The sequence below is a fragment of the Pan paniscus genome, chromosome 13 (genome assembly GCF_029289425.2).
Source record: "Pan paniscus chromosome 13, NHGRI_mPanPan1-v2.0_pri, whole genome shotgun sequence".
Taxonomy (NCBI): Eukaryota; Metazoa; Chordata; class Mammalia; order Primates; family Hominidae; genus Pan; species Pan paniscus.
Genome location: NC_073262.2, coordinates 74520238 through 74545459, shown reverse-complemented (window position 1 = coordinate 74545459; position 25222 = coordinate 74520238). Strand labels below are relative to the sequence as shown.

Below are 25222 nucleotides of genomic sequence, written 5' to 3'. Positions count from 1 at the left end.
TATTTCCTATTTCCGGCTACTGGAACTTGGAATGATGAAAGGTCTTGTTTGTTATTCTTTTCTCATTCATTTCACTTCTAAGGTTTGGCAGATTACGTGTCTCCCTGGTGCTCTTGTAGACAGGAAGCCTCTGGGAGTCACTTTAAGGTCCTGGCTGCCCTTTCACTTTTCTTAGTCTTTTCATATCTTTTATCTTACCAATATATGTATTTTTAATTGAGATAAAATTCACATAACGTAAAATTCACCATTTTAACGTATACAGTTCAGTGTTTTTTTAAAAAGTATATTTACCATGTTGTATGATGTTACCACTATCTAATTCCAGAACATTTTCATCATCCCCAAAGAGAAATCTGATACCCAGTAAGCAGTTAACTCCCATTCCCCCTCTCCTTTCAGCTCCTGGCAACCAATATTCTGCTTTCTGATTCTATGGTCTTGCCTATTGTGGACATGCCACTTAATAGTATCACATAATATATGGCCTTTAGTGTCTGTCTTCTTTCATTTATCATAATGTTTTCAAGGTTCCTACATGTTGTGCATGTATTAGTACTATAAAATGTTTTTAAATCAGGCTCTGAATATTTGATTTTTCGGTATCCAGAGAAAAATTCTGCATTTATTATCTTTATTTTGATTTTAATACTGGCCTTTAATTTACCTTTTCACAAAACATTTATTGGATATAAAATGATATTGGATAATTTTTCAGTATGCATTATTTATTTATTTTTTTAGTATGCCAGTACTGAGGTTGATGGAGAGCATTACATGACCCCAGAAGACTTTGTTCAGCGCTATCTTGGACTGTATAATGATCCAAATAGTAACCCAAAGATCGTGCAGCTCTTGGCAGGAGTAGCTGATCAAACCAAGGATGGGTAAGTATCTTCATGCATTTTCTGAAAACTAATATTCTGGAATATATTGTTAAAAATTTTAAAAACCAGCTGGGCACGGTGGCTCATGCCTGTAATCCCAGCGCTTTGGGAGGCTGAGGCGGGCGGATCACCTGAGGTCGGGAGTTTGAGACCAGCCTGACCAACATGGAGAAACCCTGTCTCTACTAAAAATACAAAATTAGCTGGGCATGGTGGCCCATGCCTGTAATCCCCAGCTACTCGGGAGGCTGAGGGAGGAGAATCGCTTGAATCTGGGAGGTGGAGGTTGCGGTGCGCCGAGATCGAGCTGCTGCACTTCAGCCTGGGCAACAAGAGCGAAACTCTGTCTCAAAAAAAAAAAAAAAATTAAAAAACCCACAAACTTACCTATGGGTATCTAGAATTTTAATATTAGTAAACGTGTAATTAGTAATTACCAAGTTGCTCATTAGTAATTAGAAAATATGTTTTTAAAATAAATATATTATTATTATATTTTTGGGATACATAAATCATTATGAAAAATGTATTCAGGCTGGGCGCGGTGGCTCACGCCTGTAATCCCAGCACTTTGGGAGGCCAAGTGGGTGGATCACGAGGTCAGGAGATCGAGACCATCCCGGCTAACATGGTGAAACCCCATCTCTACTAAAAAAATACAAAAATTAGCCAGACATGGTGACGGGCGCCTGTAGTCCAGGCTACATGGGAGCCTGAGATAGGAGAATGACATGAACCCAGGAGGCAGAGCTTGCAGTGAGCTGAGATCGCGCCACTGCACTCTAGCCTGGGCAACAGAGTGAGACTCCATCTCAGAAAAATGTATTAAAAAAAAATTTTGTTTGGAAAAATAATTGAAGCTTTATGTTGAAAAATATGAGGATGCCAGGCAAGTATTCCACTTTATAGGTCAAATTCTGAGCCAATAATTTTTAAACCACACTAACTGGAGATCCATGTTTTGTTTTGTTTTGGTCTACATTAAAAAAATATTTTATATATATGTATATAATATATATATTTTTTGAGATGGAGCCTTGCTCTGTTGGCCAGGCTGGAGTACAGTGGCATGATCTCAGCTCACTGCAACCTCCACCTCCTGGGTTCAAGTGATTCTCCTGCCTCAGTCTCCCAAGTAGCTGGGATTACAGATATGTGCCACCACACCTGGCTGATTTTTGTATTTTTAGGAGAGAGAGGGTTTCACCATGTTGGCCAGGCTGATCTCGAACTCCTGACCTCAAGTGATCTGCCTGCCTCGGCCTCCCAAACTGCTGGGATTAGAGGTGTGAGCTACCATGCCCAGCCTTTAAAAATTGGTATATACTAGTTGTATAATTAAACTATATATTTTATTCAAAGTTTATAAAAATGGTGTTATTTACTGCGATTATCAAGGATACAGGCATTTCTTTTTTTCGAAAAAATATTTCACGGGAAAAGCCACATTTTATGTTGAATAATCTGAGCAGAACGAGTTCCAAATAACCAAGTATATTTCTTCCATTCATTCAATAGGTATTGAGTGCCTGCTATGCCTCAGGTACTGTTCTTGGTGCTGGAATTATTAATATATCAGTGAAAAAGCCACAAAAAGATAATAAAAAAGTGAATTATGGTATGTTAGAAAGCTGTAAGTACTATGATGAAAAATAAATTAGGGGAGAGTTTAGGGAGTGATATTTATTAATTTATTTCTCTATTTATTTGGCAAACATTAATTGAACAGCCATTGTTTGTCAGGCACTGTTGGGCCTTACAAATACAAACATAAATTAAATGAGGCTTTTGGCCTTCAAAAGAAGGTAATAGCTTAGTGAGAAAGAAAATGACTAAACAAAGGAAAAAAGTAACACTTCTGAAATGAGGTGCTGTCATAGCTGTATGAGAGGAATAGAGGGAACCCAAGAAAGCATGGTTAACTGTTTTGGGTGGTCAGGACAGCATCACAGAAGAGGTAATGCTTGAGTGAAATCTGGCAGGATGAGTACAAGCTTGTTAGTAGTTGGATAAGTAGGGACGAGAATTCCAGGAAAGGGAACAGGAACGGCATGAAACATTAAGGGGCGTGTGTATGTGTGCGCATGTGCTCACATTAGTGAATGGCAATGGAGGAGGGTTGTGTTGCAAGTACTTTGATGTGGCTGTGGCATTGCTTTGTTGCTGGGGGAGATGTAGTTGGAGTGGCTGAAGGCTTTTGACTCTGTCTTGCAGGTATTTTTAGCCTGGTAGTGTATGGGTGTGTGAAAAGACAGAAATAACAAGGGGCATCTTGCTAGAGTGTCAGTTTACTCAACTCAGGGGAGAAAAGCAATCATTATTTGTATTAAAATCATATATGGCTGCATTATGGAGTGAATGTAATAGTTGCATGAATTAGATAAAGACAATTTTGGCTTGTTATGGCAGTTTCAGTCTACATCTCCAAGCCTCCAGGGCCTAGGCTCTTTCTCCTACCTGTTGAGGTGCTTGTGTGACAAACTTTGAGAAACTAGGCAGTAAGTAGTCTAAAAATTATTTCTGTTACCACAGATGTAAACAGATTTTAGAAATGGTGGGTTGGAATGGGACAAGACTCGCATGCAATAGAATCAATTTAGGTAGCTATTGTAATAAAGTAGAAAGATTGGTGTCTAAGTTCTTTGAGTCCAGGATTAGTACTGTATTCAGTTTTATTGTCCCATAGAACCTTGCACAGTGTGTGAAATTTACTATGTGTTCAACAAATATTTGTTTTGGAAAGATTTTATATCATTTATAAATGGCAGGTATTGGGAAACTTGTATACATTTTAGGTCTACTCTCTCAAAATGTATCAACTGATAAATCACTGTGGATCATTCAATCGTAGGATCTTTCAATAATGATTAGACAATAAAGCAAATGAAAATTAATTATACCTATCATAAGTCCTTCATCAGAATTATTAAAGGTAACATATATATTTAGCTCTTTTAGAAATTATCAGAGTATTTATTGTTAGTAATTTGGTCTAAGACCTGATTTCAGAATATCCATATATTTTCAAATGTTTCCTTTTATGACCATCTGTTCTATTCTATCTCAGTAGTGTATCTTCTTTGAAGCTTCATGTGGTTCTCCTAGGCTGAGTTGCATTGTTAAAGTAGGACATTTTCTTTTCTTTTTTTTTTTTTTTTGTTGGAGACGGAGTCTCACTCTGACACCCAGGCTGGAGTGCAGTGGTGTGATCTCAGCTCACTGCAACCACTGCCTTCCGGGTTCAAGTGATTCTCCTGCCTCAGCCTCCCAAGTAGCTGGGATTATAGGTGCATGCCGCCATGCTTGGCTAATTTTTGTGTTTTTAGTAGAGATGAGGTTTCACCATTTGGCCAGGCTTGTTGTCTCGAACTCCTGACCTTGTGATCTGCCCGCCTCGGCCTCCCAAAGAGCTGGGATTGCAGGCATAAGCCACGGCACCCGGCCCATTTTTCTTCTTATAATCATCTTTTTAAAAAGATATTCTCTACTGGGCACAGTGGCTCACACCTGTAATCTCAGCACTTTGGGAGGCTGAGGCGGGAGGATTGCGTGAGGCCAGGAGTTTGAGACCAGCTTGGACAACATGGTGAAACCCCATCCCTACACAATTAAAGAAAAAAATTAGCCAGTTGTGATGGTGTGTGCCTATAGCCTTAGCTACTTGGGAGAATGAGGCAGGAGGATTGTTTGAGCCCAAGTGTTTGTGGCTGCAGTGAGCTATAACTGAGCCACTGCACTCCAGCCTGAGGGGCAAAATGTGAGATTCTGTCTTAACGAAAAAGAAAAAAGATATTCTCTTTTCTCCCTCTTTCTGTTTTCTACCCCTTAACCCAGGGCAGTGATGAAATATTAGAATAGCTTACTTGGTACATTGTTTCCTGCCCCAAAATGTGTTCCTTGGTTCTATCATAGTTTTCTGATGATGAGTCCTATAGATATGTTATGTGAAATAGCAACATATAATATTGCTTATAACCACTCAAGACCAAGTCTGAATGAGTGGAGCTAGTATAGACAAGTTCAAGTGATTTGGTTAAGTGTGTGAGAAAAATTGGTCTAGGAGTGGTTGAAACACGCTCTTTTGTGCTCTGCAATCCTTCCCCCATGTTTTCCAGGATGTTAACTGTTCCTCTCTCTTGTTCCCCATCTCCTTTCCCCCAATAGATAGTAAAATAAGTAGGAGTGTTTGGATATGGGTGCTTGCTGTAGAAAGCCATGTAACATACAAAATAGCATTATATATTATAAATAGCACAATCAGTTGTCTAAAAGTAAAAGCCATTAGCCAAGTATTATTTGTGGGATTGTGGCTTAAACTTTGAAGTTCTGGTGTATAATGAAAAGCAAAATGATTTTATGCATTTAATGCAGATCTCAGAGACTATAATTGTGTGATCTAATCTAAAATATTTAGACTGTTGCTTACTTGAAATTGTAACTTCTAGAACCATAGTTTCTATATTTAGTCCTAGTCAGAATTTTATCTGGAGGTTCTGTTCTCCTGTGATGTAGAAAACTGGTGTTCTTTTCTTCTACTTTTTTCCCCAAGTGTTTTCCTTTATGTTACACAGGCATATAGAGGAAGCTTTTATGCAGAAATCTTGATTGTTTTAAAAATTATAAAATTAACATATTAATATTTTGTCATTTTATTAGTTCCTATTTACTAAATTAAAAAGGGGCTTCGTAGAAAATTTTTAAAAAACACACCAAATTCAGAAAATATATTTTTCAAAGTTATAAAATGAATACATGTTCTTTCTAAAAAGTCAGACAATGGGGTAATACGGTAAAGAGTGAAAGTACCTCCTTATCCCCATTACAAGGAAAACTAATAGAGTGTGAACTAATCAGTAGTTTCTTCACTCAACAGTTAGTAGCTTGTGGTTTGCATATATTCTATTAAAGTCTTGATTGGGCCCTTCTAGCAATAAAGGAATCCATGGCAGGATAAAGGGAAAAGGAGCCTTAAAAATATTCTGGAGCCAGGCATGGTGGTTCACACCTATGATCCCAGCACTTTGGGAGGCCAAGGCAGGAGGATCTCCTGAGGCTAGGAGTTCAAAACCAACCGGGGTAACATAGCAAAACCCCGTCTATACAAAAACATTTAAAAATTAACCGAGCATCCTGGTGCTTGTCTGTAGTCCCAGCTACTCAGGAGGCTGAGACAGGAGGATCACTTGAACCTAGGAGTTCTAGGTTACAGTGAGCTCTGATTGCACCATTGCTCTCCAGCTGGGAGACAGATTGAGACCTTGTTTCTTAAAATAAATAAATAAATAAATAAATAAATAAAATTCTGGAACATGCTTGCTTTATGTTAGCATTGCAGACTATTTCTTGCTTTCAGAAAAATATTGTTGCATTATAATGCAGTAAGTATATAATGACTGTGGGCTTAAAATAGAGGAGAGTATCAGAGAGACTGTCAAGTGGCCTATTTTTCTCTCATTCCTCCCAACATTTTATTATGAAAATTTTCAAACGTTCAAGAAAGTTGAAAGAATTTTATAGTGAACACCCGTATATCTACCACCTAGACTACCACAGAGATTATATTTATTATTATTTTATTTTTTATTTTTATTATTATTATTTTTGAGACAGGGTCCCACTCTGTTGCCCAGGCTGGAATGCAGTGGTGTGATCATGGCTTACTGCAGCCTCGACTTCCTGAGCTCAAACGATCCTCCTACATCAGCCTCCCAAATAGTTGGGACCACAGGCGCCTGCCTCATGCACAGCTAATTTTTATTTATTTTGGTATTTTTTGTAGAGATAGGGTCTTTCTATGTTGCTTAGGCTGGTCTTGAACTTTTGGGCTTAAGCAATCCTCCCCCTTTGGCCTTCCCAAGTGCTGGGATTACAGGCGTGAGCCACTGTACCTGGCCAGATTCTACTATTAACATCTGACTATTCTTGCTTTTTCATATATCCATCCATCCCTCTATCCTTCCATCAATCCATCTTTTTTTTTATACATTTCAGAGTAAAGTGCAGACATTGATATAGTTCTTAAATATTTTAGCATGCACATTATTTACTAGTGTTTTTTGTTTTGAGGGTTTTTTGTTGTTGTTGTTTGTTGTGAGACAGAATGTGTCTCTGTTACTCAGGCTGGAGTGCAGTGGCCCGATCTCGGCTCACTGCAACCTCCACCTCGCAGGTTCAAGCAATTCTCATACTTCAGCCACCCAAATAGCTGGGATTACAGGCATGTGCCACTATGCCAGGCTAATTTTTTTTGTATTTTTAGTAGAGATGGGGTTTCACCATGTTGGCCAGGCTGGTCTCAAACTCCTGACCTCAAGTGATCCACTGACCTCAAGTGATCCACCCGCCTCAGCCTCCCGAAGTGCTGGGATTACAGGTGTGAGTCACCATGCCCAGCCTTTGAGTGTTTTTCTTTAAATGTAAGACTCGCACATAGTAAGAAAATGTAAATCTCAAAAGTGTATTTGCTGAGCTTTGACAAATGTATGCACCTAGGTAACCTCAAGTGACTTTTTTTATCGTGTTAAAATATACATAACATAACATTTACCATTTTAATCATTTTTAAGTGGACAGTTCAGTGGCTTTAAGTGCATTCACATTGTTAGGCAACTATTATCATATCCAAGGCCAGGCGCAGTGGCTCATGGCTGTAATCCCAGCACTTTGGGAGGCCTAGGTGGGCGGATCACCTGAGGTTAGGAGTTCAAAATCAGCCATGGCTAACATGGTGAAACCCCGTTTTTACTAAAAATACAAAAATTAGCCTGGTGTGGTGGCACGCACCTGTAATCCCAGCTACTCAGGAGGCTGAAGCAGGAGAATTGCTTGAATCCAGGAGGTGGAGGCGGAGGTTGCAGTGGGCCGAGATCGTGCCATTGCACTCCAGCTGGGGCAACAAGAGCAAAACTCCGTCTCAAAAAAAAAAAAATTGTTGTATCCATTTGCAGAACGTTTTTATCATTCCATACTGAAACCCCATACCGATTACATAATGACTCCCCATTCTCTTTCCTTCCACTCCAACCAGCCCCTGATAACCAGTACTCCACTTATTGCTACTATTTTAGCTATCTCACATAGGTGGAACAATATAATATTTGTCCTTTTGTGTCTGCCTTATTTCATTTAGCATAATGTTTTCAAGGCACATCTATATTACAGCATATGTCAGAATTTCATTCCTTTTTAAGGCTGAATAATGTACTCAGTTGATTTATTTTTTATTTATTTATTTTTTAGAGATAGAGTCTCACTCTTTCACCCAGGCTGAAATGCAGTGGCACAATCACAGCTCATTGCAGCCTCGAACTTGTGGGCTCAAGCGATCCTCTTGCCCTGGCCTCCTGAGTAGCTAGGACTACAGGCATGTGTCACCATAACAGGCTGATTTTTGACTAATTTTTAAGTTGTTGGTGCTTTTGTGTATTTTCATGATACATCTGAATATATATCTCGTGATATATCTGAATATATCTGAAGGTAACTGAGTATTGAGGGATGGCTGAGTATTACCCCAATAGCTTCTTATAATAGTGGTCTACTTACTAATGCCAGATACTCTTTCTGGTTTTCAACTATAGCTTTAAAATTGGGAAAGGGTTAGGAGATATACAGTAATGGGAGAACACCAAATTGAAGGCAGGAGTTAGGAGTCTTTAAGTAGACTCACTGATTTGCTGAATGTCTTTGAGGAAGATCACTTAACGTTTGCCTTTCTAAGGGTCCTTCTGGCTCCAAAGTTGCATGAATATATGATTTGCCTTTTTGAATATGCTGACAGACAAAATGTAGATATTTAGTAAATTCCATAGACTTTCTATTTTAAACAAAGGGCTACTTAATTGGAAACCTATGTGACAAGAGTCTCAAATCCACAAGGACAGTGTGGTCTGTAGATAGATAACTGATGAGCCCTGTTTGGTTGCTTTTCTGAAGGAGAAAGACTGCTTGTCTTCAAGGGGCTGGTGCTACTTGGGACCAGAAACCTAGTGTTGTTCACACTTGCAGTTTATCAAAATAAACCAGAAAAACTGAGTATTTATGGGAAATCTTGTGATTTCTTAATGTCAACTAATGCAACTAAAAAACAGTACTTTGCATGCTAAAGAAAACACATCTTTGGACCAAATTCAGTCTGCCAGCTGATAGTGTGTGACCTTTGCTAGTTAAGGAAGGAGTTTTTGGCCTCTTCTCATAAATATAGAAGGTTTTACTACTGAGCATGAAATTTGTTTTAAAGCTACGTATTCTGTATTTCAGGGTAGGTGTATTTTTTATGTCTTGATGCTATTTTGTAGAAACCAATATGTTATGCCTTTTTAAAGAAAACCCATAATCAGCCTATTTTTTATTTTTAAAATTATTGGTCAGTCTGTTTTTTTCTTCCTCAAACAGAAATTGCATGAAAGATACACTATAGAAAATCCTTGTATCAATTAACACATTTTGAAATATATAGAGTAATTAACATTGGACAATCAAGGAAAGATTAGTTTCCTAGGAAAATACTTCATTGAAGACCAGTCTGCAGATCTGTATGCATATGAGACACATTTTTTTAATGCTGTTACTTGGATACTCACTACTAATGAGCAGCAAGATGGTATGGAATCTTTGTAGCAAGCTTGCTATGAAAGATCTAGTATATGCTGGCTTTGTAAGGTCACTGAAGGCAATTTCTGTGTAGTTTTGACCACTGGTTAATTTTATAACCTTGAGTATAATAGGACTCATTAAGTTCTAGAAACCCAACATATGAGTTTCCCCCACTTTTTTTTTTTTTTTTTTCTTTTTTTTTTTTAAGACAGAGTCTGTCTCAGTCGCCCAGGCTGGAGTGCAGTGGCGCGATCTCGGCTCACTGCAAGCTCTGCCCCCTGGGTTCACGCCATTCTCCTGCCTCAGCCTCCCGAGTAGCTGGGACTACAGGCGCCCGCCACCGCGCCCGGCTAATTTTTTTGTATTTTTGTAGTAGAGACGGGGTTTCACCGTGTTGGCCAGGATGGTCGCAATCTCCTGACCTCGTGATCCACCCACCTCGGCCTCCCAAAGTGCTGGGATTACAGGCGTGAGCCACCGCGCCCGGCCGAGTTTCCCCCACTTTTTGTTAAGTTTTGTTTTGTTTTGTTTTGTTTTGAAATGGGTCTCACTCTGTTACCCAGGCTGGAGTGCAGTGGCTATTCACAGGCACCAGCATTGCATACTACAGCCTTGAACTCCTGGGCTCAAGTGATCCTCATGCCTCATCCTTTTGAGTAGCTGGGACTACAGGTTCATGACATTGCACCTGGCTCCCACCTTTTTTGTTTTGATTTTTCCTTTTAACATTTTTATTAAAAAAAAATTTTTTTTTAAACAGGGTCTGGCTCTGTTACCCAGGCTGGAGTACAGTGGCACAATCTTGGCTCACTGCAACCTCTGCCTCCTGGGCTTAAACTGTCCTCCCACTTCAGCCTCCCAAGTAGTTGGTACTACAGGTGCACACCACCACACCTGGCTAATTTTTGTATTTTTTGTAGAGATGGGGTTTCACCATATTGCCTAAGCTGCTCTTGAACTCCTGAGCTCAAGTGATCTGCCTGCCTCAGCCTCCCAAAGTGCTGGCATTACAGGCGTGAGCTACTGTGCCCTGCCTCTAAAAGTTTTATTTTAATTTAATTATTTATTGAGACAGAGTCTGGTCTGTCGCCCAGGCTGGAGTGTGGTAGCATGATCATGGCTTATTATAGCCTCTACTTCCTGGGCTCAAGCAATCCTCCCACCTCAGCCTCCTGAGTTGTTGGGATTACAGGTGTGTGCCACCATGCCCAGCTAATTTTTTATTTTTACTTTTTGTAGAGGTGGAGTCTCCCTATGTTGCCCAGGTCGGTCTTAAACTCCTGGACTCAAGCAATCCTCCTGCCTCAGCCTCCCAAAGTGCTGGGATTACAGATGTGAGCCACTGTGCCTGGCCAAAATTTTTATTAGTGATATTTCAAACATGTATAACACAGAGAATAATGTAAATTCTATGAACTCATCACCTACTTTTAATCATTACCAAAATAATTATTTCGTTTATACCTCCATCTCTTCTCCATCCTCTGGATTATTTTGAAGCAAATTCTAGATGATGTATTTCATTTGTAAGTGTCTCACTGTGTATCTCTAAAAGATAATGCTTAACAACAACCAAAAAAACCTCCTAAAAACATTGATTTCTTAATATCATCAAGCATTTGTATTATATTGGTATTTCCATTTCCCGGATTATCTTGTAAATTAAAAAACTTTTTTTTTTACTTTGTTTAAATTGGAATCCAAATAAGGATGTATATTGTGATTCATTGTTATATCTCTTAGGTCTTTTAAGATTGAGATTCCCTGTGCTTGCCTCAGCAGCACATATAATAAAATTGGAATGATACAGAAATTAGCATGGCCCCTTAAAAAAAAGAAGAATCCTCTTCATAGCTTCATTAAAAATTATTTTTCTGCAGCTATGGAATGTTTCTTCTGTCATTTCCTACAGTCTGCATTTATGTGGTGGTAGTGAACATGTTCCTTTGTTCGTTGTATTTTCTGTAAATTAGTGAATAGTTCTAGAGCAGTGGTTCTCAATAGGGGTGATTTTGCTCTCCAGCGTATATTTGGCAATGTCTGGAGACATTTTTGCTGGTCACAACTTGGGGATGCTATTGGCATCTAGTGGGTAGAGGCCAGGGATGCTGCTAAACATGCTGCAAAGCACAGGAAACCCCCACAACAAAGAATTATCCAACTTAAAATGTCACCAGTACTGAGGTTGAGAAACTGATCCAGAGACTTGATCAGATTCAGGTTTAATTATATTTTGCCTGGTTCTCTCTCTTCATGATGTTAGGAGCTATTGATTATTGCCCAGTTTCATTGATTTTCTAGGGGCTTACAAAAGGGTGATATTCTAATTCTCCTTTCCTTCCTTATCTGAAGTACCTCTATAAAAACAAACTACCCTTTATCAATTATTTGGTTACCCTGAGCTACAGTTTATATAGTAAAGGCAGATTAAATGCCTGATGCTTTCCCTTTCTTCACCAGCCAATGACGTTTTATATTTTATTCCAGGTTGATCTCCTATCAAGAGTTTTTGGCATTTGAATCTGTTTTATGTGCTCCAGATTCCATGTTCATAGTGGCTTTCCAGTTGTTTGACAAGAGTGGAAATGGAGAGGTGACATTTGGTAAGGGAAAAAGAAGATTATAAGTGATAAGTTAATGATGCTGGTCCAGTCTTCAATTGCTGAATCTAGTAACTAATATAGATTACTGCTTATTTCCTAAAAGGATTTATGCAGATAATGATGGCTTTATTTTTTCAAAGCATTAAACTGTTGCCAAAGATGAAGAAGTGTAGTAATGCTGTTGCTTTAGCTCACTGAGTCACTGACACTTTCACATTCCTAAAATAAATGGTGTAAGATTTTCTTGTTCTGGGCCAGCCTGGGCAAAATTCCTTACAAGGTAGATTTTGAACAACATGAAACAATTTTCTCATTCTTTAAGTGATTTTTAGATAGGGAGTTCAGAGCTTCTCTTGTAGCATCCTTGGAAAATTGCTACTATGTCATTGTAACACCAAGAATGGAACTGAAGGAGGATATCAAGGCAAAATTAGTTAGTGTTCTCTGAACCTGAATTTTAGATTTCAGTTTTAGGAAAGAGGCTAGAATATTAAAATTGCCATCTGACATGAATGTAGAAATTTATTTAAATCCTCTAGTAGACACAAAATCTAACACACTGTTGATGTTTCACAGGTGTATACACTAGGATTTTTATTTGTAACCATATATTAAAGACACCTTTTTACAGAAATTAGTATATGTTTAGTAAAAGTATTGGCTAATTTTTCTTGCAACAATTTTTTCAATAAAAGCTATGTAGTAGTTCAAGGACCTTGAGCACTGCCCCCACCTTTTTAAAGATTGCCACTGTTTTTGTTGTGGCAAAAAACACAAGATAAAATGTACTACTATTTTAATGATTTTAAATGTACAGTTTAGTAGTATTAAGTATATCCACAACGTTGTGAAAGAGATCTCCAGAAATTTCTCATCTTGCAAAATTAAACTTAAGCCCCCTTTTATAGTGTGAATTGGCATGGATATTTGTAGAAACACCCTTGAAAATCAGGCTTTCCCTGAGCTATGGCATTAAACACTTATTCACTATTGTGTTTGAGTTATAAAATAGATGTCCTTTAGTTAAACTTGAAGGAAAAATTATCACTGCAATGGTCAAAGTGGTGAGAAAGTACAAGTCAGTCAATCAGAAGGATCAGTAGTGCCTTGGCTATAATTTTGGTGGACACATTTTCTAGCTTGGCATTGATTGTTTTCTTCTTCCTTCTGCCCATTGACTCAACTATCTTCTGTATGAGAAGACTTTCCAAAAAAATGCTATGCAGAGTTTTTTGTTTTGTTTTTTTTTGAGACGGAGTCTTGCTCTGTCGCCCAGGCTGGATTGTAATGGCGTGATCTTGGCTCACTGCAACCTCTGCCTCCCGGGTTCAAGTGATTCTCCTGCTTCAGCCTCCAGAGTAGCTGGGATTACAGGCATGCGCCACCATGCCCAGCTAATTTTTGTATTCTTAGTGGAGATGGGGTTTTACCATGTTGGCCAGGCTGGTCTCGAACAGTTGACCTCATGATCCGCCTGTCTCAGCCTCCCAAAGTGCTGGGATTACAGGCCTGAGCCACCACGCCTGGCCTGCTATGCAGAGTTATTTAGATTTTTGCATATAAATCTTGGCATCCTCCTCCTTTGGAGCAAGCTTCGGCCATCTTGCCTCCTGAAGAATGTTGACTTTCCTCAGAAACACCTAGATTCTGTAGTTTAAGGCACAAAACCTCCATCATCTCATTCAGCATTAACCATGCACTACTAGTAATGCTGCATTTTCTGTTTTCAGTAGGTATCACACATGCTCACATACCTCACAAATGTGATGCAGAAATGCTTGGAAAATAGCTTGATTCAGATGTCTGAGTTAGTGACAGTGCCCTGTGCTTATATCCTGTGTGCATTAAGAATTAGATCTCACAATCAAATTCTAATTTTTGTCCCTCTGCCTTGATATCATGGTTCTTTGTGTCTCCTCCATTTAATTACTTTTCCCAGTTTCTATTATTATAAAATTAGTAACTCAAGCCACTTCATCCAACAGACTGTCAAGACCAACTTAATAATAAGACACATGCCATTGTTGATAAATAGATTAAAATGAGTGTAGGAAGTAGCTAAGTTTATATATGCCTTATTTAATGTAAATGAAAGCTTGTAGTCATTAGATCTCAACTTTAGTTTTTTTTTTTTTGGAGGTGGAGCCTCACTCTGTCACCCAGGCTGGAGTGCAGTGGCGTGATCTTGGCTCACTGCAACCTCTGCCTCCTGGGTTCAAGCGATTCTCCTGCTTCAGCTTCCCGAGTACCTGGGATTACAGGCACCTGTCACCACGCCTTGCTAATTTTTGTATTTTTAGTAGAGACGGGGCTTCGCCCATGTTGGTCAGGCTGGCCAGTCTCAAACTCCTGACCTCAGGTGATCTGCCCACCTCGGCCTCCCAAAGTGCTGAGATTACAGGCGTGAGCCACTGCACCCAGCCAACTTTAGCTTTTTATAGGTCTTCTGTTTTTCTTTCAAACTATGATTTATGAATTAGAATTTTTAGAAATATAGTTAGGATTAAACACAAACCAGTTTTAGTTTTTACGGTACCAGGTATAAACTGAAGAACATATGAGCCCTCAAGAATCTTGCTTTCATTCTCTTCCTCCATAATCTAGAGACAGGAATATTATTATGGAATAAGAAAAAGATGAAGCCAGGTGCAATGGCACATACCTGTAGTCTCAACTCCCAAAGGAGTGATTTCAGCTCCTTGGGAGGCTGAAATGGGAGGATCTCTTGAGCCCAGAGTTTGAGGCCAGCTTGCACAACATAGTGATGCCCAGTCTCTAAAAAATTTAAAACATTTTTTAAAAGCTGTACCCTGTTTCTGTTCTGGATTCCCTGGCTAGCTGGTTGGCTCTTTTGATGGTGCTCACCTATTTCCTAAGGACTTTGACCATTTCACCTTCTGTCCCTGCCTTCCTAGTTTTAAGGATCCACTTTGAGACAAATTTTCTTAAGTAGAATGACAGAAATAATAAAAGAAAGTTTCCTTTCATATTTTTAAGAGGGAAAATATTGAAACTGTTGTAGCAAATGCCATTTAACAAGATTTCTAGGCACTGCTTATTTCAAGCCATATTCAAGACTACAGAATTTATGCATAAGGAAGTAATTAACTTGGAGTTTATTTTTATAGGATTTTGGATCTGGGGTAAAGGTCAGTTTTCATGTTTGTACCCACTTAATAAAATGAATTGTGCTTATGTATTTATAGGCACATGTTTAGGTAAAAGGAAATTTTAGATCCATTCTAAATAGAGTTAAATTCTTTTCAAGAAATGGCCTTCTGTTTTCTAGTTTGGAGCTATTTATAGTTTTCTCTTGTGCACATGAGAGAAAGTTGGAAGACAATATTAGCTGCAATGTGTAAGGAAGTGGAGAAAACCTGTTATGCTATCAGCATCTCTTGTAGACTATGATGATAATGTTATCTGTGTACTTGTATATATTGTTCTCATTTATGCTTTTTTTAGATATGATTTTAAACACATCAAATTATATACTTAAACTGTGCATCTTTGCAAGTATTTATATAAGTAGTAATATTGAACATTTACTTGAGTGTTTATATGAAGTTTTTTGTTGTTAAAGATACCTCTGCTCTGGGGAGAGGACTTAGATTGAGGCCTTGGAAATCCATTTCAGGACGTGAAAGCTCAGGAAAGGGTTCTGGAGTTTTTTTGAGTGAATAAAATATTAGTTAATTGTTTCCTCTTTGATGTTTCTTTAATAAAACTTCTAATGCATGCCGTGGATAATTACTTAATGGTTTGTATATCTGTTACTGTCAGGTGGCATGAGCCTTGTAGAGGCCATTGCATGACTGGTGTGTGCTAGCTACAGTGTAAGTTTGCCTTGGTCTCACCATTGTCCACAAGTGTACTTGAGATCCTGTTCAGTACTATTAGATTCAGGTAACCTAGATAAGCAGTTATACTACATTGTGTTGTCAGTAGCTGCCATGCATTTAAAATCCAAATAAAAAAAAAAGCCGGGCGCAGTGACTCATGTCTGTAATCCCAGCAGTTTGGGAGGCTGAGGTGGGCAGACTGCTTGAGCCCAGGAGTTCAAGACCAGCACGGGTGACATGGTGAAACCCCATCTCTACTAAAAACACAAAAATTAGCCGGGTGTGGTGGCACATGCCTGTAGTCCCAGCTACTCGGGAGGCTGAGGTAGGAGGATTACTTGAGCCTGGGAGGTGGAGGTTGCAATGAGTTGAGATTGTGCCATTACACTCTAGCCTGGGTGACCGGAATGAAACCCTGTCTCAAATGAAAAAAAGGCCTATTGCCTTACTAAAGATTTAATCTTTTTTTTTTTTTTTTTTTTTTTTTTAAGGGGCCAGGCGCAGTGGCTCATGCCTGTAATCCCAGCACTTTGGGAGGCCAAGGCAGGAGGATCACAAGGTCAGGAGTTTGAGACCAGCCTGGCCAACAGGGTGAAACCCTGTCTCTACTAAAAATACAAAAATTAGCCAGGCATGGTGGTGGGCACCTGTAATCCCAGTTACTTGGGAGGCTGAGGCAGGAGAATAGCTTGAAACCAGAAGGTGGAGGTCGCAGTGAGCTGAGATTGCGCCACTGCACTCCAGCCTGGGTGAAAGAGTGCAGCTCCGTCTCCAAAAAAATAAAAAAAATATATAAAAAAAAAACACAACAAACTGTTGTCTGTTAACTAACAAAATGAGTATGAAACATGTTATATGTTCTGAGTTCTCTATTAACATCAACATTGTGTTCCAAATTTGGTGTTTGCCTAGGAATGGACACTCTTCAAAGTAAACTTTTCCAAGGACACATCCTCACCCTCTGACTGAAGAAACCTCAAAAAGCAGAGATTCCTTTAAATGTAGTACTATGTTTGACCATTAATACATATAGCAAATAAAAATGTGTTCCATTTGTGCCTCTGAAATAGGCTGTTTTTCCCTGAAGGAGAGAATAAATTGGGATGGGTTAGGCACAACCACTGTTATTATTTTAAAGAGCCGGGAGATGGAAGTGTAGTTATGAAAAATGTATCCTTTCTCACTGGAAACAAAGCTATAGACATGCAATAATATGAAATTCTATGGTGGCCAGGTGCAGTGGCTCACGCCTGTAATCCCAGCACTTTGGGAGGCCGAGGCGGGAGGATCACCTGAGGTCAGGAGTTCAAGACCAGCCTGGCTGGGCCGGGTGCAGTGGCTCATGCCTGTAATCCCAGCACTTTGGGAGGCCGAGGCGGGTGGATCACAAGATCAGGAGTTTGAGACCAGCCTGGCCAATATGGTGAAACCCCATCTCTACTAAAAATACAAACAAATTAGCCAGGTGTGGTGGCGCATGCCTGTAATCCCAGCTACTTGGGAGGCTGAGGCAGAAGAATTGCTTGAACCCAGGAGGTGGAGGTTGCAGTGAGCCAAGATCAGGCCACTGCACTGCAGCCTGGGCAACAGAGCAAGACTCCATCTCAAAAAAAAAAAAAACAAAAACAAAGACCAGCCTGGCCAACATGGTGAAACCCTGTCTCTAGCAAAAATACAAAAATTAGCTGGGCGTGGTGGCATGCGCCTGTAATCTCAGCTACTTGGGAGGCTGAGGCAGGAGAATTGCTTGAATCTGGGAGGCAGAGGCTGTAGTGAGCCAAGATCATGCCACCGCATTCCAGCCTGGGTGACACAGTAAGACTCCATCCCCCCATCCCCAAAAAAAGGGAATTCTGTGGCGGCCAGGCATGGTGGCTCTTGCCTATAATCCCAGTACTTTGGGAGGCCGAGGCAGGAGGATCACTTGAGGCCAAGAGTTCAAGACCAGCCTGGGCAACATGGTGAAACCCTGTCTTTACTAAAAATACAAAAAAATTAGCCAGTTATGGTGGTATGCACCTGTAATCCCAGCTACTTGGGAGGCTGAGGTGGGATAATCTCTTGAACCTGGGAGGCAGAGGTTGCAGTGAGCCAAGATCACACCACTGGGCTGGGCACGGTGGCTCACGCCTGTAATCTCAGCACTCTGGGAGGCCGAGGTGGGCGGATCACGAGGTCAGGAGATCGAGATCATCCTGGCTAATATGGTGAAACCCTGTCTCTACTAAAAATACAAAAAAATTAGCTGGGCATGGTGGCGGATGCCTGTAGTCCCAGCTACTTGGGAGGCTCACAAATGGCGTGAACCCGGGAGGCTGAGGTCAGTGAGCTGAGATTGTGCCACTGCACCACTCCAGCCTTGGCAACAGAGCAAAACTCCGTCTCAAAAAAAAAAAAAAAAAAAGATCACACCACTGACTTCAGCCTGCATGACAGACAAAGACTTTCATAAAAAGAAATGAAAATTCTATGATAATAAATATATAGCTTAATTTGGTGAGAAGTAGAGCTTCACCTGAGTATTCAAATTAAATCAGGAAGATTTTTTGATTTTTTTTTTCTTGGTGTTGCTTTCGGATATTGCAGAGAAGTTTTTTGTTTTTTGCTTTTTTTTTTAGTACTCAAGGCTATTAGAGTAGCTTAAGAGTTCAAGGTGAAAGAAAAGGTGGAGTGTTATTAGTTTTTATGCTATTTGATGATAGACTGTTGAAGCATCTAGCTTCAATAATAATAGTATGTATGTATGTATGTATGTATTTATTTATTTATTAATTTTGAGACACGGTCTTGCTGTGTCGCCCAGGGTGGAGTGCAGTGGTGTGATCTCGGCTCACTGCAACCTCCACCTCCTGGGTTCTAGTGATCCTTCTGCCTCAGCTTCCCTAGTAGCTGGACTACAGGCATGTGCCACCACGCCCAACTAATTTTTTCTATTTTTAGTAGAGACAGGGTTTTACCATGTTGGCCAGGCTGGTCTCAAACTTCTAACCTCAGGTGATCCACCTGCCTTGGCCTCCCAAAGTGCTGGGATTATAGGCGTGAGCCACCACGCCCACCCGATAGATAGTCTTTAAATATGAACTCATCTTTCCTGAGAAATGGACCTTTACATATATTTGACAGCAGGACTACTCTATTGACTGTGCAGTAGTCCCTTCTAGAGGTAGGTAAAGGGCTAATAGAAATACTTTCTCTCAGAGAAACAGGAGGTCATTCAGGAAACTAATGACCATCTGAGAGTAGAACCCAGAAGTCTGGGACTGAGTCTACATGCCATGTTGGTTGGGACTTCCTCTACAAGTTCCTGTTGTTGGTCTTTTTGTTGTTGTTGTTGTTTGTTTTCCTTTGTTTTCTTTTTTGGCTTCCCAGTTGTTCCTCCTCTTTCCTCCCAATTTTTCCTTCACTGAAAAACTCTTCACTTCTACAAGTCTCACCATTGTTTTTGTTCAGCTATGTAGAAGGATATTCACCATTCATGGTGGGAGTCCTAAAAACCTCTCTGACTTCACTTTAAGAACTGTGCAGGTGAAATTCAGCTACTGAGGAACTTTTCCCCCTGACAATAAGAATGTTTGGTCTCAAGCCTATAAGTTGGTTGTAGTGGCTCCTGCTGGGCTGGAATCCTTGGAATAAGGATGTCGTTGGGCTGATGGTAGGTGGGCTGTGTCACAGGGCTGATGGCTTGTATACCTACAGGAGGAGTTCTCTGGCCACACCGTTGGTACAGCAGCTCCTTCCAGGCTCATTCATGGAACAGGCATGGTGGCAGTCTTGGAGAAGAGTGCCAGCCCCGGTCAGAGGTAATTTTGTACTGCAGAAAGGTGAACAAGACCAGTAGGAAGTGCCCATAAGAACCAGGGGAGGGATGAGGGTGGATGAGATGGGGAGACACAGTATGGGTTTCTGGGGAAATTAAAACCTCTGTTAAGACATATTTACATAATATATATGATTTAATGTGTATTTCATCTAGTCCAATCATCATAAGTGACTGATACAGCTAAACTGACTAATGTTACACATCTGTGAACATTTTTACTTAATCACAGTTGTCACCATTACCTGCTCTCCTGACAAATCATTGTGCTCCTCTCCTTTGAGCAAAGAGAACATAATGACAGGCTACTTTTGTATTTAGCCCCAGTTCCCTTTTCAATGGACGTATAAACCATCCCTTTCATAAGCCCATGCTCTGCAGGAAGTGAAAAAGTTGTCTTTTGTTTTCTATATGTCAGAAAACTAATGGATTCCTGGTTCTCTTAGCTATGCCAACCTAGTATAAAATACAATATCGTGATTTTGCTGCCAATAAGATGTGACTGTCATTTCCCTTTCTTCCAGGCCAGAACTATGCTACAGAAATAGCATTCTTAAACATGGCAAAAAAAAGATCCTTGTTTGCCACTGGAAAGATGGGATTCTCTCTGGGGGTGGGTGGAACTTGCTATGCAGTTTCAGTTAGATGTATTTGATATATTTGAGACTATTGGTGTTCCCTTTCATGTCACGCAGGACCTGATAAAGCTGGGTAACATAAAAACACCAGCTGTTTGAGTTATTACCTCATACAAGCATAAGCTCTCCAGTTCTGGAGCTTTTATATAATTTTATTTATCATATTCTGATAAAAGTAAAGTGGCAATTTATGAATTGGATTTGAAAACAATAGTTCTACTAATTATTTCTGTGTATCTGAATCAGTCTCAGGCACTTGGTAGTAGAAACAATGATAACAGAAGAGAAGTAGAATACATCTCCAGAAGTGCCAAAGTAGGTTTGTAATCTTATTAGTTCTAGTAATTATAGTAGTCCATGATGTGTCTTAAAAAAACCCTAAAAGTATCAGAGTAAATAAACCACAGCATATAATAATGATCATAACAAAACCATATATAAAGCTGTTAAGTGACCACTTTGGGAGAAGTAGAAAATGTCCAAATACTCATGGAAAATGACACTTCTGTATTTGGGGAGATCACTATGACTAATTTAGACCATCATTTTAATTGTTTCAGAGACATTCTAAGATCTTATTTAGAGATGGCTAAGAAGTTTATGAAATGGGATATCTAAAGTTTTTATTACAGAGATATTTTCCAGATGTAAATTATACATTATAAATTTAGTTCATAAATATCCTTTTTGTGATAATAGAAACTTTTTTTTCGAGACAGAGCCTTGCTCTGTCACCCAGGCTGGAGTGCAGTGGCACAATCTTGGCTCACTGCAACCTCCGCCTCCCGGGTTCAAGCAATTCTCCTGCCTCAGCCTCCTGAGTAGATGGGATTACAGGCATGTGCCACCATGCCTGGCTAATTTTTGTATTTTTAGTAGAGACGGAGTTTCACTATGGGGACCAGGTTGGTCTCTGACTCCTGACCTCGTGATCTGTCTGCCTTGGCCTCCCAAAGTGCTGGGATTACAGGTGTGAGCCACTGTGCCCAGCCAAAAAAATTTTTATAGATAATTGAATTTTCTTAGCTTGAACGCTTTTGCATTTTGGACTTTATTTTATATAGTTTCATATTTGAGATTCTGATATTTTCTTATTATATAAAAGGGATTCAATTTCATTCTACCATTATATAAGAATTATCTAGGTAGTAATATATACATTTATTATCAAATAATTATATTTTAACTCTTGAAATAACCTTTAAAAGGTTACCATGAAATAACTATTCCCTTTAATAATTGTAATGTTACTTAATTAAATATAGTAATTTGTTCTAATTTGCTTTCCATTTTTAATTTTTTTTAACTTGAAGATGAAACACTTCTTTTTGTTAGACCTTAAAAGTAAGAAATTAATTAATTTGGGACTAGAAACAGCTAATTAATTAAGTTAGAAAGATCCTAAAAATCTTTAATAATCTGCTACAATATTTGTAGCCCTAAATATTTTCTGCTATCTTTATTATTTTAATTGTTTTGTAAACTTTAACGTATTTTACAACTTCGAAGTTTCACATAGATTTAAGGATCATCTTTTGTGTTGGTTAGAAACCAGGATCCCACAAATTGCTATTGGGTTAATTCTTCGCTTTTTAAATTTGTATTTATGTAAGGTGAAAACGCTTGACCTATTGAAAACTTTGAAGTATTTGTCCCTACTTAGGGAAGAAATGAATCCTGCATTCCATTTGAAAGAAAAGATGAGAATCCCATCTCCCCAGTGACATCCAATGCCTTCTTCCAACTTTGCTGATTGCTGCAATCTATTCAGAGCTATTATATTGACTCTAGACTGGTAGAACGTCCAGTTCAGAATTCTTACATTCCCCTATCCCAGTAGTAATGCTTTTATTAAGAAAAAGTGTATGTATATAAAACTAAAGGGAATCCATTAAACCATTTACAATATGAGATCAGTATCTTATTTAAAGAATTTGCAGAAATTAGAGAAAACAGCATAGTTGGAGATTATAAAACTTTAAATGTGTATTTACTAATTCTCTAGTATAACTGATAGCTATCGATGGCAAAACCCTTTCACTAATAAAATTGGCTGAAATTTGAAAATAATTTTGTTCTTAAGACATCAGTTAAACAGGCTTCCTGCTTTCTTAACTTTGTTCATGATTTTTTTTTTTTTTTGGCATGAGCTTCTAAATTAGTTTATCCAGTCTATGCTTGTTAAAGTACCAGTCATTTGTGAATTGACTTTTATAGTAAGTATAGAACACTGTAAGAATGTAAATAACGTTGTTAGTGCATGAAGACAAGCTGCCAGAGGGTTTTGGTTGTATGTTACACAGTGTGACTAGTTCCTATCTAAAAATTAGTGTACCGTATTTAGCTCTTTATTTAAAAGTGAATCACTAATTTAACTTATCTTAAAATATTTTAATAGTTCAGACTAATAATCATGGATTTTATGGGGATTTTGAAGCTTTGTGTCAAGACCATATTTTTAACAATATCAGAAGCTTTTAATAAGGTGCTTGCTGCTGAGCTAATGATATGCTTTTGATAGTTTTTCTTATACCTATCTTCAATAGACATATTCAGGCTAGTGTGAATGTAATAATCAAGCCTCAATCAAACCATACTTAGTATGACAAATATTGCATTATACTGTAATTTAGGTATTCATGCTTCTGATAAAGGGTTTAATTCGACTCCTTGAGAAACTGGGAAAACACTATTGATTTTATACGGGATGTAAAATAGCAGCCATTTATAATGTAAGATAGAAATCACTTTCTAATTAAAATTAAATAAAGAGAAATTAAGAATCTCATGGCCTTATATGCAATGGTACATATTCTTAAGTGTAAAATTATATTTTTTGTATCAGTTGTGTTCCTGCGCATGGTTTCTGGGCACACAAAAAAATTGCAGTTATTTTAATAGAAGCAGATGATGTTGACTTTTAAAACTTCTCTTAATTTTTTTCTGTAGGAACATTGCAGTGGTTTAAACTACTTATTCCAGATATAATTGATTTATTTTTGTTTTCCCTTTTAAGAAAATGTCAAAGAAATTTTTGGACAGACTATTATTCATCATCATATCCCTTTTAACTGGGATTGTGAATTTATCCGACTGCATTTTGGGCATAACCGGAAGAAGCATCTTAACTACACAGAATTCACGCAGTTTCTCCAGGTGAGCTTAGTTTTCATAACAGGTATCAATATATACTATTCTTCTTCTGTGTCCTTCGCTTTGTATTTATTAAGTTTATTACAAAAATAGAAATTCTCCATGGTATTTCACTCCTATTTTTTAAATTTCCCCCTCGCCAGAGACAACTTCTTTAAACTCTTAATAGCTGTTTCTTTCAGTGTTTGCTTCCATTTATTTAAATAGTAAAGCACTTCTACTTTTTAATTTTCTACTTTTAAGTACTTTTTAATTGTATCCTAACTATAGAAGATTAGAAGCTAGTTCTTTCACGACCGGGCGCAGTGGCTCACGCCTGTAATCCCAAGACTTTGGGAGGCCGAGGTGGGCAGATCACGAGGTCAGGAGATCCAGACCATCCTGGCTAACATGGTGAAACCCCGTCTCTACTAAAAATACAAAAAATTAGCCGGGCGTGGTGGCGGGCGCCTGTAGTCCCAGCTACTTGGGAGGCTGAGGCAGGAGAATGGTGTGAACCTGGGAGGCGGAGCTTGCAGTGAGCTGGGATCACACCACTGCACTCCAGCCTTGGCAACAGAGCGAGACTCCATCTCAAAAAAAAAAAAAAAAGCTAGTTCTTTCACCTCTCTCCTCTCCCTCTTTATCACAGACTTGGACTTCTGTCCCCTTTCCCCCAATATAATTATGTCATGATTCTGCTTAGATCAGTAATCCTATCAGTTATTATAATTTTGTAAATACTATTGGTGGCTGAAGTTATTATATATTTTTTTGAGACAGAGTCTGGCTCTGTTGCTCAGGCTGGAGTGCAGTGGTGTGATCCTGGCTCACTGTAACCTCCACCTCTTGGTTCAAGCAATTCTCATGTCTCAGCCACTCAACTAGCTGGGATTACAGGAGTGTGCCACCACACCTGGCTAATTTTTGTATTCTTAGTAGAGGTGGGGTTTTGCCATGTTGGCCAGGCTGGTCTTGAACTCCTGGCCTCAAGTGATCTGCCTGCCTTGACCACCCAAAGTACTGGGATTACAGGAGTGAACCACTGCACCTGGCCTAAAGTTATTGTTCTTAGAGTTTCTAGTTTTCATTTGTTTAGTTTTCTGTGTACTAATACTAAGTCATTCTCAAACCTTGGTCCAATTATTAAGATCTCTTTTTAATGCGTTTAAAACACATTAGGTATTCTATTAATTTCATCTTCTTGGAGCTCTCCAGGAGCTTTCTTTCTTTTTTAAAAAAAAAATTGAGGTAAAATTTACATAAAATTAATCATTTAAAAGTGCACAATTTAGGCCAGGTGTGGTAGCTCACGCCTGTAATCCCAGCACTTTGGGAGGCTGAGGTGGGCAGATCACTTGAGATCAGGACTTTAAGACCAGCCTGGCCAACATGGCGAAACCTTGTCTCCATTAAAAATACAAAAATTAGCCAGGCGAGGTGGTGAGTGCCATAATCCCAGCTACTGGAGAGGCTGAGGCAGGAGAATCACTTGAACCCAGGAGGTGGAGGTTGCAGTGAGCTGAGATTGCATCACTGCACTCCAGCCTGGGTGACAGAGCGAGACTCCATCTAAAAAAAATTAAAAATAAATAAAAGTGCACAATTTAGTGGCATTTAGTACGTTCACAGTGTCTTATATCTAGTTCCAAAACATTTTTATCATCCCAAAAAGAAACCTTGTTCCATTAAGCAGTCACTTTCTATT

At 39.0% G+C, this 25222-nt stretch overlaps 1 protein-coding gene and 1 non-coding gene across 4 annotated transcripts in view; both read left to right on the top strand.

Annotated features, from left to right (window-relative positions):
* Window positions 1–25222, top strand: part of SLC25A12 (solute carrier family 25 member 12) — a 223384-nt gene that overhangs the window by 138745 nt on the left and 59417 nt on the right. For 2 of the 3 annotated variants that reach the window (XM_008978011.3, XM_003824264.5), the window contains exons 3-5: window positions 745–887; window positions 11970–12085; window positions 23399–23538. In XM_008978011.3, coding sequence (XP_008976259.1) covers window positions 745–887; window positions 11970–12085; window positions 23399–23538 — 399 coding nt within the window. Of the gene's footprint in view, window positions 1–744; window positions 888–11969; window positions 12086–19623; window positions 19728–23398; window positions 23539–25222 lie in introns of those variants that run through there. The other variant, XM_034954503.3, reaches the window with a different exon arrangement.
* On the top strand, window positions 11249–11353 carry LOC112439143 (U6 spliceosomal RNA). Its single transcript, XR_003027445.1, has one exon. It is a non-coding gene; the product is annotated as a U6 spliceosomal RNA (small nuclear RNA).